At 50.4% G+C, this 12,202-nt stretch overlaps 2 protein-coding genes across 2 annotated transcripts in view; one reads left to right on the top strand and one right to left on the bottom strand.

Moving 5' to 3' along the window:
- Positions 1 to 7,395: 7,395 nt before the first annotated feature.
- On the bottom strand, positions 7,396 to 10,422 carry RGS9BP (regulator of G protein signaling 9 binding protein). Its single transcript, XM_054464671.2, has one exon. It carries the CDS (start codon positions 9,314 to 9,316, stop codon positions 8,609 to 8,611), a length of 708 nt encoding a protein of 235 aa, XP_054320646.2. The 5' UTR covers positions 9,317 to 10,422; the 3' UTR covers positions 7,396 to 8,608.
- Positions 10,365 to 12,202, top strand: part of ANKRD27 (ankyrin repeat domain 27) — a 78,276-nt gene continuing 76,438 nt past the window's right edge. The window contains exon 1 of the mRNA XM_054464668.2: positions 10,365 to 10,509. The gene's annotated coding sequence lies outside the window, so the exon portion shown is untranslated. The remainder of the gene's footprint in view (positions 10,510 to 12,202) is intronic.

The raw sequence follows: 12,202 nt of genomic DNA, 5'->3' as shown, positions 1-12,202 counted from the left end.
CCTGGCTTCAAGTGATTCTTCTGCCTCAGCCTCCCAAGTAGCTGGGATTATAGACGCATGCCACCACGCCCGGCTAATTTTTGTATTTTTAGTAGAGACGGGGTTTCACCATGTTGGCCAGGCTGATCTCGAACTGCTGACCTCAAGTGATCTGCCCGCCTCAGCCTCCCAAAGTGCTGGGAATTATGGGCGTGAGCCACTGCACCTGGCCAGAAGTACTCTTTAAATTCTTTTGACAACAGGAGCTCTTATTTGGCTTATTTACATTGGTCTTATAAGGCTTAAAGTTTTAAAATTCTCAGGCCACTGCGGTGGTTCACATCTGTAATCCCAGCACTTTGGGGGGCCAAAGCAGGCGGATCACTTGAGATCAGGAGTTTCAGACCAGCCTGGCCAACACGGTGAAACCCCATCTCTAACAAATACAAAAATTATCCGGGTGTGGTGGCATGCACCTGTAATCCCAGCTACTCCGGAGGCTGAGGCATGGGAATTGCTTGAACCCGGGAGGTGGAGGCTGTAGTGAGCTGAGATCGCACCACTGCACTCCAGCCTGGGTGACAGAGCAAGGCTTCTGTCTCAAAAAAATAAAAATAAAAATAATTCTCAAACACCAAAGAACAAGTATGCCCAAGATCTCATGGTACTGCGATAAAAACATCCAGAATCTCTTCTATGGAATGAGATGAAAAATAAGTGAGAAAAACATCTTTCCGGATATTATTCATCTTGTCCTCATGGAGAGAAGAGTGCAACATGACCTTTGCTCAGTTCCTAACAGCCAGAAAAAATATTTGAAATATGACTTTGATCTGTGTTGACCATAGCCAAAGATCTTTCATATGGAGACCTATCTTCTTGGATTGCATCCTGCATTAAAATCTGAGTATAATCATATTGTGCGCTGGGCAGGGTGGCTCACACCTGTCATCCCAGCACTTTGGGAGGCTGAAGCAGGCAGGCAGATTGCTTGAGCCCAGGAGTTTGAGAACAGCCTGGGCAACATAGTGAGACCCTGTCTCTACTAGAAATACAAAAATTAGCCGGGCATGGTGGCACCACATGTGTAGTCCCAGCTACTCAGGAGGTTGAAGTAGAAGGATCACCTAAGCCCAGGAAGTAGAGGCTGTAGTAAGGCGTAATTGTGCCACCGCACTTCAGTGTGGGCAATGGGAGTGAGACTGTCTCAGAAAAAAAAAAATGACATTGCAGAAAACCAGTTGGAGATTTATAATCCTGAACATCTTCTTATGTAATGAGATCTGTGAAGGGTAAATACATTGATCAGGATCTTCACTCCCACTCAAATATCAAAACTTAAGAATATATATATTTTTAAAAGGCCAGGTGCAGTGGCGCATGCCTGTAATCCCAACACTCTGGGAGGCTGAGGCGGGTGGATCACCTGAGGTCAGGAGCTTGAGACCAGCCTGGCCAACATGGTGAAACTCCATCTCTACTAAAAACACAAAAAATTAGCTGGGCGTGGTGGCAGGTGCCTGTAATCCCAGCTACTTGGGAAGTTGAGGCAGGAGAATTGCTTGAACTTGGGAGGCAGAGATTGCAGTGAGCCGAGATCATGCCATTGCACTCCAGCCTGGGAAACAAGAATGAAACTCCATCTCAAAGGAAAAAAAAAGACGCCAGGTGCGGTGGCTCATCCTTGAACCCAGGAGGTGGAGGTTGCAGTGAGCCACGATTTCACCACTGCACTCCAGCTCGGGTGACAGTGTGATACTCTGTCTCAAAAAAAAAAAAAAAAAAATCACAAGTTGAGGCTGGGCACAGTGGCTCATACCTGTAATCCCAGCACTTTGGTGGAAGATCACGTGAGGCCAGGAATTCGAGACCAGCTTGGGCTACATAGCAAGGCCCTGTTTCTTTTTTTTTATTATTTTTTTATTTAATTTTTTTCCCTTTTTTTTCCTATTATTTATTTTTCGTTTTTTTAAATCACAAGTTGATGTCTGAATCATTGGAAGGTGCCTTTTCCCACTGTTATTATTTTTAATTATGGCATGCTATCCTTAATTTTTTAAATTAATAGACCTTCTAGTTTGAGACATCATTCAAAAAGTAGACAAAGCCGGGCATGGTAGGGCATGTGCCTATAGTCCCAGCTACTAAGGAGGCTGAGGCAGGAGGATCGCTTGAGCCTGGGAGCTCAACACTGCAGTGACCTATGATCACACCATGCACTCCATCCTGGGCATCAGAGCCAGACCATGTCTCTGAAGATGAATAAATGAATAAAACAAAATAAAAAATTTCTAAAAATAAAACAAAATCAAAGAGTAGACAGGAAGTCCTGAATTCCATGCACCTTAGATCTGATACCACATACAAAATCAAGCTAGGCTGTGCTCGTGTTTCCCAGTGGTAAAGCAGCTCATGCAGTTCTAAGGCTACCAAGTTACTTATGGGATAGGATTCTCCCAGCCTCCAAGACAAATGACAGAGCTTCTACTGTTTCCCAGGCTCCGATGTTCAGGTGGCCTGGATTGCTCGGTAACCAGACTGTTTTAATAATCAGTGGGCTTTCTTAGACTCTGACTTAGAGCCTGAATTTAAATTCCTAATCTAATTTAAATACTACCAATAAGTAGCATTTACACACATTTGCTTTTAAGCCCATCCACTAATTCTGATGTGCACTGAAAGCATGATCTGCTTAGTTAATTCTGATTTTGAAAATTAATTTGAAGTTTTAAAATATTTTTTATTAGTTTTTGAAACTAATATTAGACAATAACCAGCAAATGATATGATTCCATTCCATTATACACAAAAACCAACCAACTACACCAAAAAAGACAAAACAAAACCAACAAACATAGCCCTTTCTTGTTTAACTGCATTTTGTTCAATGTTTTAAGCTCTAGAAGGGGAATCTTTGAGTTAATCAGGTAGGACCCTCATTTTGCAAATGAGAGACATGAGGCACAAGTAGGTCAATGACTTATTGAGGTACTTGGAGAGAGAGGCAGTGTCCTCTGCCCATCGCAGCTGGCCAGGACTTGCAGGAGGAGACACACCCAAAAGAAATGTAGAGGCCAGTTCTACCACATTCATTTCACGCCCTGGGGCTCGCACCCTTAAAAAGCATTCATTGCAGAACAGAGAAGTACATTTTGAAAAGGAGTAGAGTAGTTAAACATGTACCAATGTGCACATTAAAAAGTAAAATAAAATGCAGCATTATCAGAGTCCTCATGGAAACTAGAACTCTCTTTAACCAAAACTACTTTTTAGTCATTCAGTATCACATATATTTTATGTTGCTTATGGTAAATGTCAGGTAAATCATGATATTTATGCTTTAATTTTATTTACCAAAAATATTTTTTTCCTTGTGGGATTTAAAAGTACACATTCTTAGCTTGGGCACAATAGCTCATGCCTGTAATCCCAGCACTTTGGGAGACAGAGCTGGGAGGATCACTTGAACCCAGGAGTTCAAGATAGCCTGGGCAACATAGGGAAACCCCATATCTACACAAAATTTTTAAAATAAATTAGCTGGGTGTAGTGGCATGCACCTGTAGTGCCAGCTACTCGAGAGACTAAAGTGGAAGAATCACTGGAGCCCAGGAATTCAAGGCTGCACCGAGTCACGATCTTGCCACTGTACTCCAGCCTGGGTGACAGAGCGAGACTCCATCTCAAAAAAAAAAAAAAAAGCATCTAGGTGTGGTGGCTCATGCTGGTTATCCCAGCACTTTGGGAGGCCGAGGCTCAGATGTTCAAGACAAGCCTGGGCAACATGGTGAAACCCCATCTCTACAAAAAAAAAAAAAAAAAATTAGCTGGGCACCTGTAATCCCAGCTACTTGGGAGGCTGAGGCAGGAGGATCACTTAAGCCCAGGAAGTGGAGGCTGCAGTGACTCAAGGTTGTGCCACTGCACTCCAGCCTGGGTGATAGAGCCAGACCTTGTCTCAAAAAAAAAAAAAAAAAAAAAAAAGAAAGAAAGAAAGAAAAGAAAAGAAAAAGGAAAGAAAGAAAAGAAAAGAAAAAGGAAAGAAAAAAAAAGCATATGTTCTTAGAACACATAAAAATAATTTGCCAGGCATTTTTTCTCCTACAAATATTATTTTTACTAATAACAAAAGCCCAGATCACATTCTTCTGAAATCAAAATTTCCATGATAAAAGCCTTGACATTCCAAGTTTTTGTCTTTTCAGTGTCAGCTAATACAGTTTGAATTTTTTTTTTTCCTACACTTGTATCATGGTTTAAGGTCATACTAAATGTTCATAGAAAATTAATGACTTATGCATCAAACATCTCAATTTAATTAGGCTTCTATTAGAAAGCAATCTCTTGCATTACATATAAACATGAGAGCAGAGATACTAGTTAGGGAGCAGCCTATTGCACAAGGCAGAAAGTGATTTTGCTTGTCGTATAGCAGAAGTTCTATTAGGCAATGTCATAACTCCAAATAATACCAAATACTCCTAATACTTAAAATTTTCAAACTCAAAGAGCTGTTTATGTTAATAGGTCCAACAGGGTGAGTATATTTATTGTAATTCAGCTTTTTTATTTTTGCAACATTTTATCACTAATTTCAGTGAGCAGAAGACCTTCAGAATCAAGTACACATCTGATCCACATATAACTAAATACTCAAAGATAAGCCAAGTGCGTAGAAAGAGTGACAACACCAAAAACTTGTTTATCCTGCCGGGCATGGTGGTGCAAGCCTGTAGTCCCAGCAATTCAGGAGGCTGAGGAAGGAGGATCGCTTGGGCCCAGGAGTTTGAAGGTGCAATAAGCTACAATTGCACCACTGCACTCCAGCCTGAGTGACAGACTGAGACCCTGTCTCAAAAAGAAAAACCTTGTTTTTCCCACTGCCCTTAGTGAAACACACATCTGATGGGTTGTTTCAACAGTAGGTTCTGCTAAACCATTTTTTTTTTTTAATTCATAACCCAAAATACCTTGATAAGAACAGAGGTTCCCAGTCTTAGAAACAGTAGAATACCTTTAGGACTTCATTTTTAGATACATTTTCTTTTCTTTTCTTTTTCTTTTTTTTTTTTTGAGACGGAGTCTTGCTCTGTTGCCCGGGCTGGAGTGCAGTGGCACGATCTTGCTCATTGCAACCTCCACCTCCCACATTCAAGCGACTCTCTTGCCTTAACCTCCTGATTAGCTGGGACTACAGGCATGTGCCACCATGCCTGGCTAATTTTTATATTTTTTAGTAGAGATCAGGTTTCGCTATGTTGGCCAGGCTGGTCTCGAACTCCTGGCCTCAGGTGATCCACCTGCCTCAGCTTCCCAAAGTGCTGGGATTACAGGCTTGAGCCACTGTGCTGGCCTAGGTATATTTTCCAACACAGGGTTGTGAAATGGCCCAGCCTTCTCTTGCCAGAGAGAGATGAGACTCTGGGGAAGGTAACAAGAGACTCCATATGTGGGAGGAGTGGCTTAAAAACGTTCTATGTCATTTTCAAAGGAACTCTGGACAACCAGGCGCAAAAGAATTTGAAGTGGCCCCTATTCAGATTCACCCACACTGGGTGAAGCAAGAGGTTCTTGTTATTAGTAATTGTCAGCTAAGCATGGTGGTTCACGCCTATAAATCTCAGGGTTTTGGGAGGCTGAAGTGGGAGGACTGCTTGAGCCCAGGAGTTTGAGACCAGCCTGGGCAACATAGTGAAGGCTCCATTTGTACAAGAACTAAAAAATAAAAATATTTAAAAAATTTGCAGGGTGTGATGGTGCCAGCCTGTAGTCCCAGACAGGAGGCCGAGACAGGAGGATCTCTCAAGCCCAAGAGTTTGAGGCTTCAGTGAGCTATGATTGTGCCACTGTACTCTAGCCTTGGTAACAGAGAGAGACCCAGTATCTAGAAAAAAAAAAAAAAGTAATTGCAAAACATTTAATCAGCTTAAGACCTGTGGGTCTTTTAAAAGCATGATCACAGACACAAACACAGATCCCACATTTGTCCTATCTGAGCTGCTGGAATCTCTTAGTCCTCCTGAGGAGTAGTGGGGGGTTGGGGAGAGAGTGAATCTTAAGTCTGGGTGTCCTGACAGCATCCCTTCTGCTATCCACCTCTGCCCCTTGGTCCTCCAAGCTGCCCATGTGAAAAATGGCCAATTCCTTTCCCCTGGTCACCCCTGTTCTCACTTCTGGGGTAAAAAAGAAATAAAAAAAAAATCCTTGTCAGTTTTCAGCCAAAGTCTCTGGAATTTATTGCAAATTACCTTTAGAAAGTTAAATGTGGCCCAGCGAGGTGGCTCACGCCTGTAATCCCAGCACTTTGGGAGGCCAAGGTGGGCAGATCACCTGAGTTCAGGAGTTCAAGACCAGCCTGGCCAACATGGTGAAACCCCATCTCTACTAAAAATACAAAAATTAGCCGGACACGGTGGCACTCGCCTGTAATCCCAGCTACTCGGGAGGCTGAGGCAAGAGAACCGCTTGAATCCAGGAGGCAGAGGTTGCAGTGAGCCCAGATCACGCCACTGCACTCCAGTCTGGGCAACAAGAGTGAAATTCCAACTCAAAAAAAAAACAGAAAAGAAAGTTAAATGCATCTGTTTTTACAGCCTAACTTACCCAAGAATGGGACAGAGCTCTCTCTGGACCATAGGCAGGATTTGACAGCACTACTTAGGCAGATGTCATCCTGGGACCAAGGACCAAGCGTTTTCTTACTTGTTGATCAAAAGAATTAAAGGCCACTTAACGTTCTGTCATTTACACCTGTGTGGCTACTCAAGCATATAGATTTTATTTTGCAGTGAAATTATAGAAAAAAATAAAGAATATTGATTTTAGACTGAGCCATGGTAGCTTATGCCTGTAGTCCCAGCACTTTGGGAGGCCTAGGTGGGAGGACCACTTGAGGCCAGGAGTTTGAGACCAGCCTGGGCAACATAGCCCGACTCTATCTCTACAAAAAATTAGTTGAGTGCGGTGGCGCACACCTTTAGTCCCAGCTACCTGGGAGGGTGAGGTGGGAGGACAGCTTGAGCCCAGGAATTCAAGGCTGTGGTTTGCTGATTGCGCCACTGCACTCCAGCCTGGGGGACACCACAAGATCTATCTCTGAAGAAAAATAAAAATAAATAAATAAATAAATAAATAAACTGCCTTAAAAAACATTAGCCAGGTGCGGTGGCACACACCTGTAGTTCCAGCTACTCAGGAGGCTGAGGTAGGAGGATAGCTTGAGCCCAAGATTTGGAGGCTGCAGTGAGCCACAATCACACCATTGCACTCCAGCCTGGGTGACAGAGGGAGACCCTGTCTCAAAAAAGAAAAAGGGGGGGGGCGGAGAAAGACTATCAACTTCAGAAGTGGATGCAATGTATATTTAGTAATCTAAGTATCTATGTAAAGATGCTATGTTTGACTCATTGGCAGGTATGAGTTCATGGCCCAGCGTTCTTTATTAAAATAACAGCTTTCATAGTACACGCTGTGGTTACGTCATTTTTCTTTCAGAGGATTATTACTTTTAAAAGCTTCTTAAAAAGCTTCTTAAATCCCAAGTTAAAGCTGTTACATTCTAACCCAGTCTCAGAGCTGATTGGCTCAAAACCTCTGTGGGCCAGTAATGCCACATTATCCCGGAGGGGCGGGCAGCACGGGGGTCAGGGAGCTGCCAAAGCCAGCCCTCCTACTGGCCAGCACGCACATTCCAGGGGATAAATAGGATTAAGTGCTCTAAAGAGGATTCCCAGCCCTCCTGCAAAGGAGGTTCAAACACTCTGGTCTAGTTCTGAACAAAAATAAGCCCCAGAGAAGGAGAAAGTGCCTGTTTAAACACCAGGTGGCCCTACCCCAAGCCTCCGCTCTTCCTCTTACCCCCATCTCTGGGTGGCTGGGGAGAGCCCTTTTCCGCAGGCAAGTGTGCGCACTGGATCCAAGTCCGTGAGAGTGGGTTCAATCCACCCTCTTTGGTTTCCTAAATAGGGTCAGCCCCTGAGCGGCAGTGGGAGGTCATGACCTCAAATCTCTTCTAGCTGCTCTTGGGGACGAATGGATAAACTCTGTTAGGAAGCGCTGTAGCGCGTCTTAGAGAAAGCCCTTTGTATGAACTGCTCTCAGGACACTCTCCTAAATTTAGGCCCTGAAAGATTAAGGTAATAAAAGCTGCTGACATTTGATTGCAATTTTTCTTGTCCAGGAAACCAACCACATAGAACCAAACAGCTTCCCTCTCCAAACTTCACTCCACCCCACCCACCTTTTCAAACTGTCCCACGCGGAGAGGGGGCGACGCTGGCAGGGGTGGGCACCGAACTCGGACTCCCTGTAAAGACGCCCCAACAGCACATGTGTTAACTCATTAACTCCGAGGGATCTGGGGTCACTGTGACAGTTTTCTATTAATAGGGAATAAAGCTCTTGCAGACGTTAGCGGTAATGCCCTGACGGCCGGCGCAAAGTTAACTCCTCCCGGGCCAGCAAGAGGAAACCGCGTCCTGCCCAGGCAGATGTGCACTGGAAACGCGCGTGTACCCATGCACACACGGGGTTTTAGGACCACTCCCCTTGCACAAGCCAGACCCCACACCCATCCCGAGTCTTTTCTCCGGGGAGGGAGCGGCAGCAGCAGGCGGCCGTCGGGTGTCTGTCAGCTCAGCTTCGCCACGCACACGGCTAGGGCCACAGCCGCCAGCAGCACGGCGCCGAAAAAGATGGCGGCCAGCGCCTTCCTGGGGTCGCAACCCCCCCCGCGCTCCTGCACGGACACGACAGAGGAGGGGCCGGCGCTGACCGTGGACAGGAGCTCGGCGCCCGCCGCCTGCCGGGCTTGCACGGTCCAGCGGGGCACGTTGACCTTCATCTCCATGTTGTCGATCATCTCGCCCACCTGAAGGACCTCGAGCTCCAGCTCCCGCAGGTCCGCGACGTCGAAGTCGCCCTCCGCCTCGAGCCGCAGGTTGCGGGTGCTCAGCGCGCGCGCCGCCACGCCGGAGGAGGCGCCAGCCACACCTGTCCGCACCAGCGGCCGCCGCGGCGCGTGCAGCGGGAACGCGGCGCCCAGCTCCAGCGCGCGTCGCATGTCCGCTTCCAGCAGGTCCAGGCAGCCCGAGAAGGCCACCCAGAGCCGCTCGAACTCGGCACGCTCGTCGGCGGCCAGGCCCCGGTCGCGCAGCACGGCAGTCAGCCGGGCGCAGGTGGACACCGCCAGCTCCTGCGCCTTCTGGCGCGTCTTTTGTAGCTCCTGCCGCAGGTTCTGCGAGTCCGCCGAGCCGCCGACGGTCAGCACCAGGTGGTGGTAGCACGCAGTCGTCTTGTTGAGCCCGTCCAGCAGCGCCTTGCACTCCTCCCTCGCCATCGCGGTGCGCTCCGGCTGGGCCCGGCCGCCCGCGCCCGTTAGCCTCCCCCTCAGCGCGGCAGGACGTGGCTAACCCCTATCCCGGCCTTGGGCCGCGCGGCACGAACGCTCCTCATGGTCCATGACTCGCTCGGCGCTACAGCCAACGTCCACGGAGCACGCCCGGGACCCTCGACGTGCGCCTCTGCGGACGGGGCGCGGAGAGGGAGCCCTGTTAGCGGTCCGCCGCTCCCTCGTCCATCCTCCCCAGGGGCACTCCGAGTCACACGCCGTGTCTTTGCGCCGCCCTGGCCTCCACGGTGGCTCCCTGCGAAGCTGAGGGTGCGGTCCCCATCCTCCGTGGGTGCCAACTCCGGGGCGAGCAGGCTGCGGAGCCGCGCGCTCCGCCTTAGGCGCTGCCAAGGGCGGCCGGGTAGGGTTTCCTAGGACCCGCCCACCCAGCTCGTCCTGGCCGAAGCTGCCACCCCCTGGATCAGTGGTAGGCGGGGCTCCACGCGGGGAAGTCACGTGTGGGCGGCCCATCCCTCCCTCCTCTTCACCCCATCCGAGTTCTGGAATGTTAGAGCTCGGGAGATCCAACCCGTTCTATTTTACGGATAGGGAAACTGAGGCCCAGGTAAAAAGCGGGCCAGGCTCCCGCGGAGTTTTTGCCAGTGATGGGACTAGAACCCAGCTATACTGACTCCCGGACCCTGTTGGCGACAGGACGTGGGATGCCCCGCAGGACTGGGCACCTCCGTGCCCCAAAGCGAGCAGTGACTGGCAATCCGAGGGGCTGGGCGCTGCTGGGGTCGGCTGTCCCTGCCGCGTCGCGCTCACGCTGGTCCGTGCTTCCAAGCGCTAACCCCACCTCTAGTGTCAGCCGGGCTCCCAGCCCCGCCCCTCACGTTCTGGGCACGCGCAGTTGCGGGCGCGGGGCGGGACCAGCTGGAGTAGGAAGCGCAGGGAGCCGCCTGAGCCCCGCCCCCGGCTGGGCTGGACTCCATGACTGCTCTGCGCTCACGTCACTCTGGGAAACGACGGTTTCTCATTGGGTCAGCTGTGGCGCGGCTCCGCCCCACGGCGGAGTAAGGGGTGGGCTGTAGGGCCAGATCGCTGCGCGAGGGTGGTGGGCATCGAGGTCCCAGCAGCGGACGAGGGAGGTGCCGCCGTCGCCCAGGATGGGCTGGGAATGAAGCGATGTAGCCTTTTAAGTAAGTGTCCTCGCGCTGGCCTCCTCCTGCTCCTCCCCTCCCGCGGGATGGCTGCGCCTCGGGGCGCGGCGGCCGGGCGGGGCCCGGAGAGTGAGGGGGGAGGGGCTCCCTGCTCTCCGGAGTCCGCTCCCGGGTCCGCCAGGTGGCCCCGCGCCGCCCCAGCCCCCGCGTCCCCAGGTGGGTGCCCGGTGCGCAGCCGGCGCGCCCTGCCCACTCCGCCCCTCGGGTCTGGAGGAGAGGGAGCGGTCGGCGCGGAGAATGCGCCCTCCGAGCCCCGCTGCGTCGACACCGGCGGGTGGGGCCGGGGTCCCGGGTCTGGCGGGGCGCAGGGCAGTCGCTGCGCGGTTTCGCGGAGGCCTAGGGGCTGCCGGAGGGGAGGCGGCGGGTGGGGGTCCGAGCCACGCGCGCAGCGGTTGTGGTTTCCGGGGGGTGATGAGGGCGCGGAGCGGGGAATCCCTGGCTGCCGGCCTCTCGCGGGGCGGCGTCTCTGCGTTCCCACAGGTAAAGATTGTTAAAGGAAAACTCTTAAGCACCGAGAGATGTTCCGGATTCTGAGTCTGTTCTGTCTTGTGGTTGAAAATGGACTGCCCAGGAGCGCACGAGCCACGCGGTGCCCCCTTGGCTGCCCCACGAGGTGCAGGGGACGTGGGCACTCGCGGCCTGTGCTGGGCGAGGGAGCAAGGGACGGGTCTTGGCTGAGGATTTAGAGCATGCAGGGAACGAGGGCTGCTGGCAGTGCTGGAGAGACTGTGAGGCTGCAGAGAGCTCGGATTTTACAAGTTGATGGGTTTCATGGATAGAGGCCCCTATTTTGATTAAAAAATGTACTCTTCCCACTGGCCGAAAACTAGAGCAGTGGATATTTTTTTTATTTTTTTTCTTTTCGTTTTTTTTCTTTTTGAGACAGGGTCTGGCTCTGTTGGCCAGTCTGGAGTGCAATGATGCCATCATAGCTCATTGCAGCCTCAAACTCCTGGACTCAAACAATCCTTTCACCTCAGCCTCTAGTAGCTGGGACTACAGGCGCATGCCACTATGCACGGCTAATTTTTAATTTTTATTTTTTTTTTTTGTAGAGATGGAGTCTAGCAGGTTGCCTAGGCTGGTCTTGAACTCCTGGACTCAAGCCATGCTCTTGTCTTGGCCTCCCAAGGTGTTGGGATTACAGGCACTAGCCACCACGTTTTGCTGAGCAGTAGCTATTATTGTTTCGAGATCAGCCTGGCATGAGGTCTGGTGTTGAGGTGGCCTGAGGGTCAGGTGTACTGAGCCCCGGGGCCTGCTGTCACCCAGGGGTCCATCCTTTAACTGGGTAGGCAGTAGGCTGGGCGTTTGCTGCCAGGGCTTGGGTACTCCTGGCCTTGACCATTGTGTGGAAGCGGGGTTCTCAGCCACCCACACGCTACGTAGGGTCGTTCCCAGGGGAATAGTAGTTTTCAGGACAAAATGGGTGGAAAGAGGGAAAATCCTCTTTCCCTTCGGGGGGAGCTTTGGAGACAGCAGAGGGTGAGGAAGCTGCAAAGGTGGCCAGAGGCCAGATGTGCCAGGTCCTGAGCACCTAGCAGAGAAGTTGAGGGCTCATCTGGTGGGGAGTGGAGGGGAAGCCTTTGAGGAATCCTGCAGAGCTTGGCGTTGGAAAGATCACTTTGTTGTGTTGCTGGTGGACAGGTGTGAGTGAAATCCAGGGGGCAGA

Source organism: Pongo pygmaeus, chromosome 20 (assembly GCF_028885625.2).
Source record: "Pongo pygmaeus isolate AG05252 chromosome 20, NHGRI_mPonPyg2-v2.0_pri, whole genome shotgun sequence".
In the NCBI taxonomy this organism is placed as follows: Eukaryota; Metazoa; Chordata; class Mammalia; order Primates; family Hominidae; genus Pongo; species Pongo pygmaeus.
The sequence above is the reverse complement of the archived record's forward strand: the minus strand, read 5'-3'. Positions and strand labels throughout refer to the sequence as shown.

Coding starts and splice junctions, on each gene's coding strand:
- RGS9BP (XM_054464671.2), bottom strand. CDS start 9,316: ATGGCGAGGGAGGAGTGCAAGGCGCTGCTGGACGGGCTCAACAAGACG.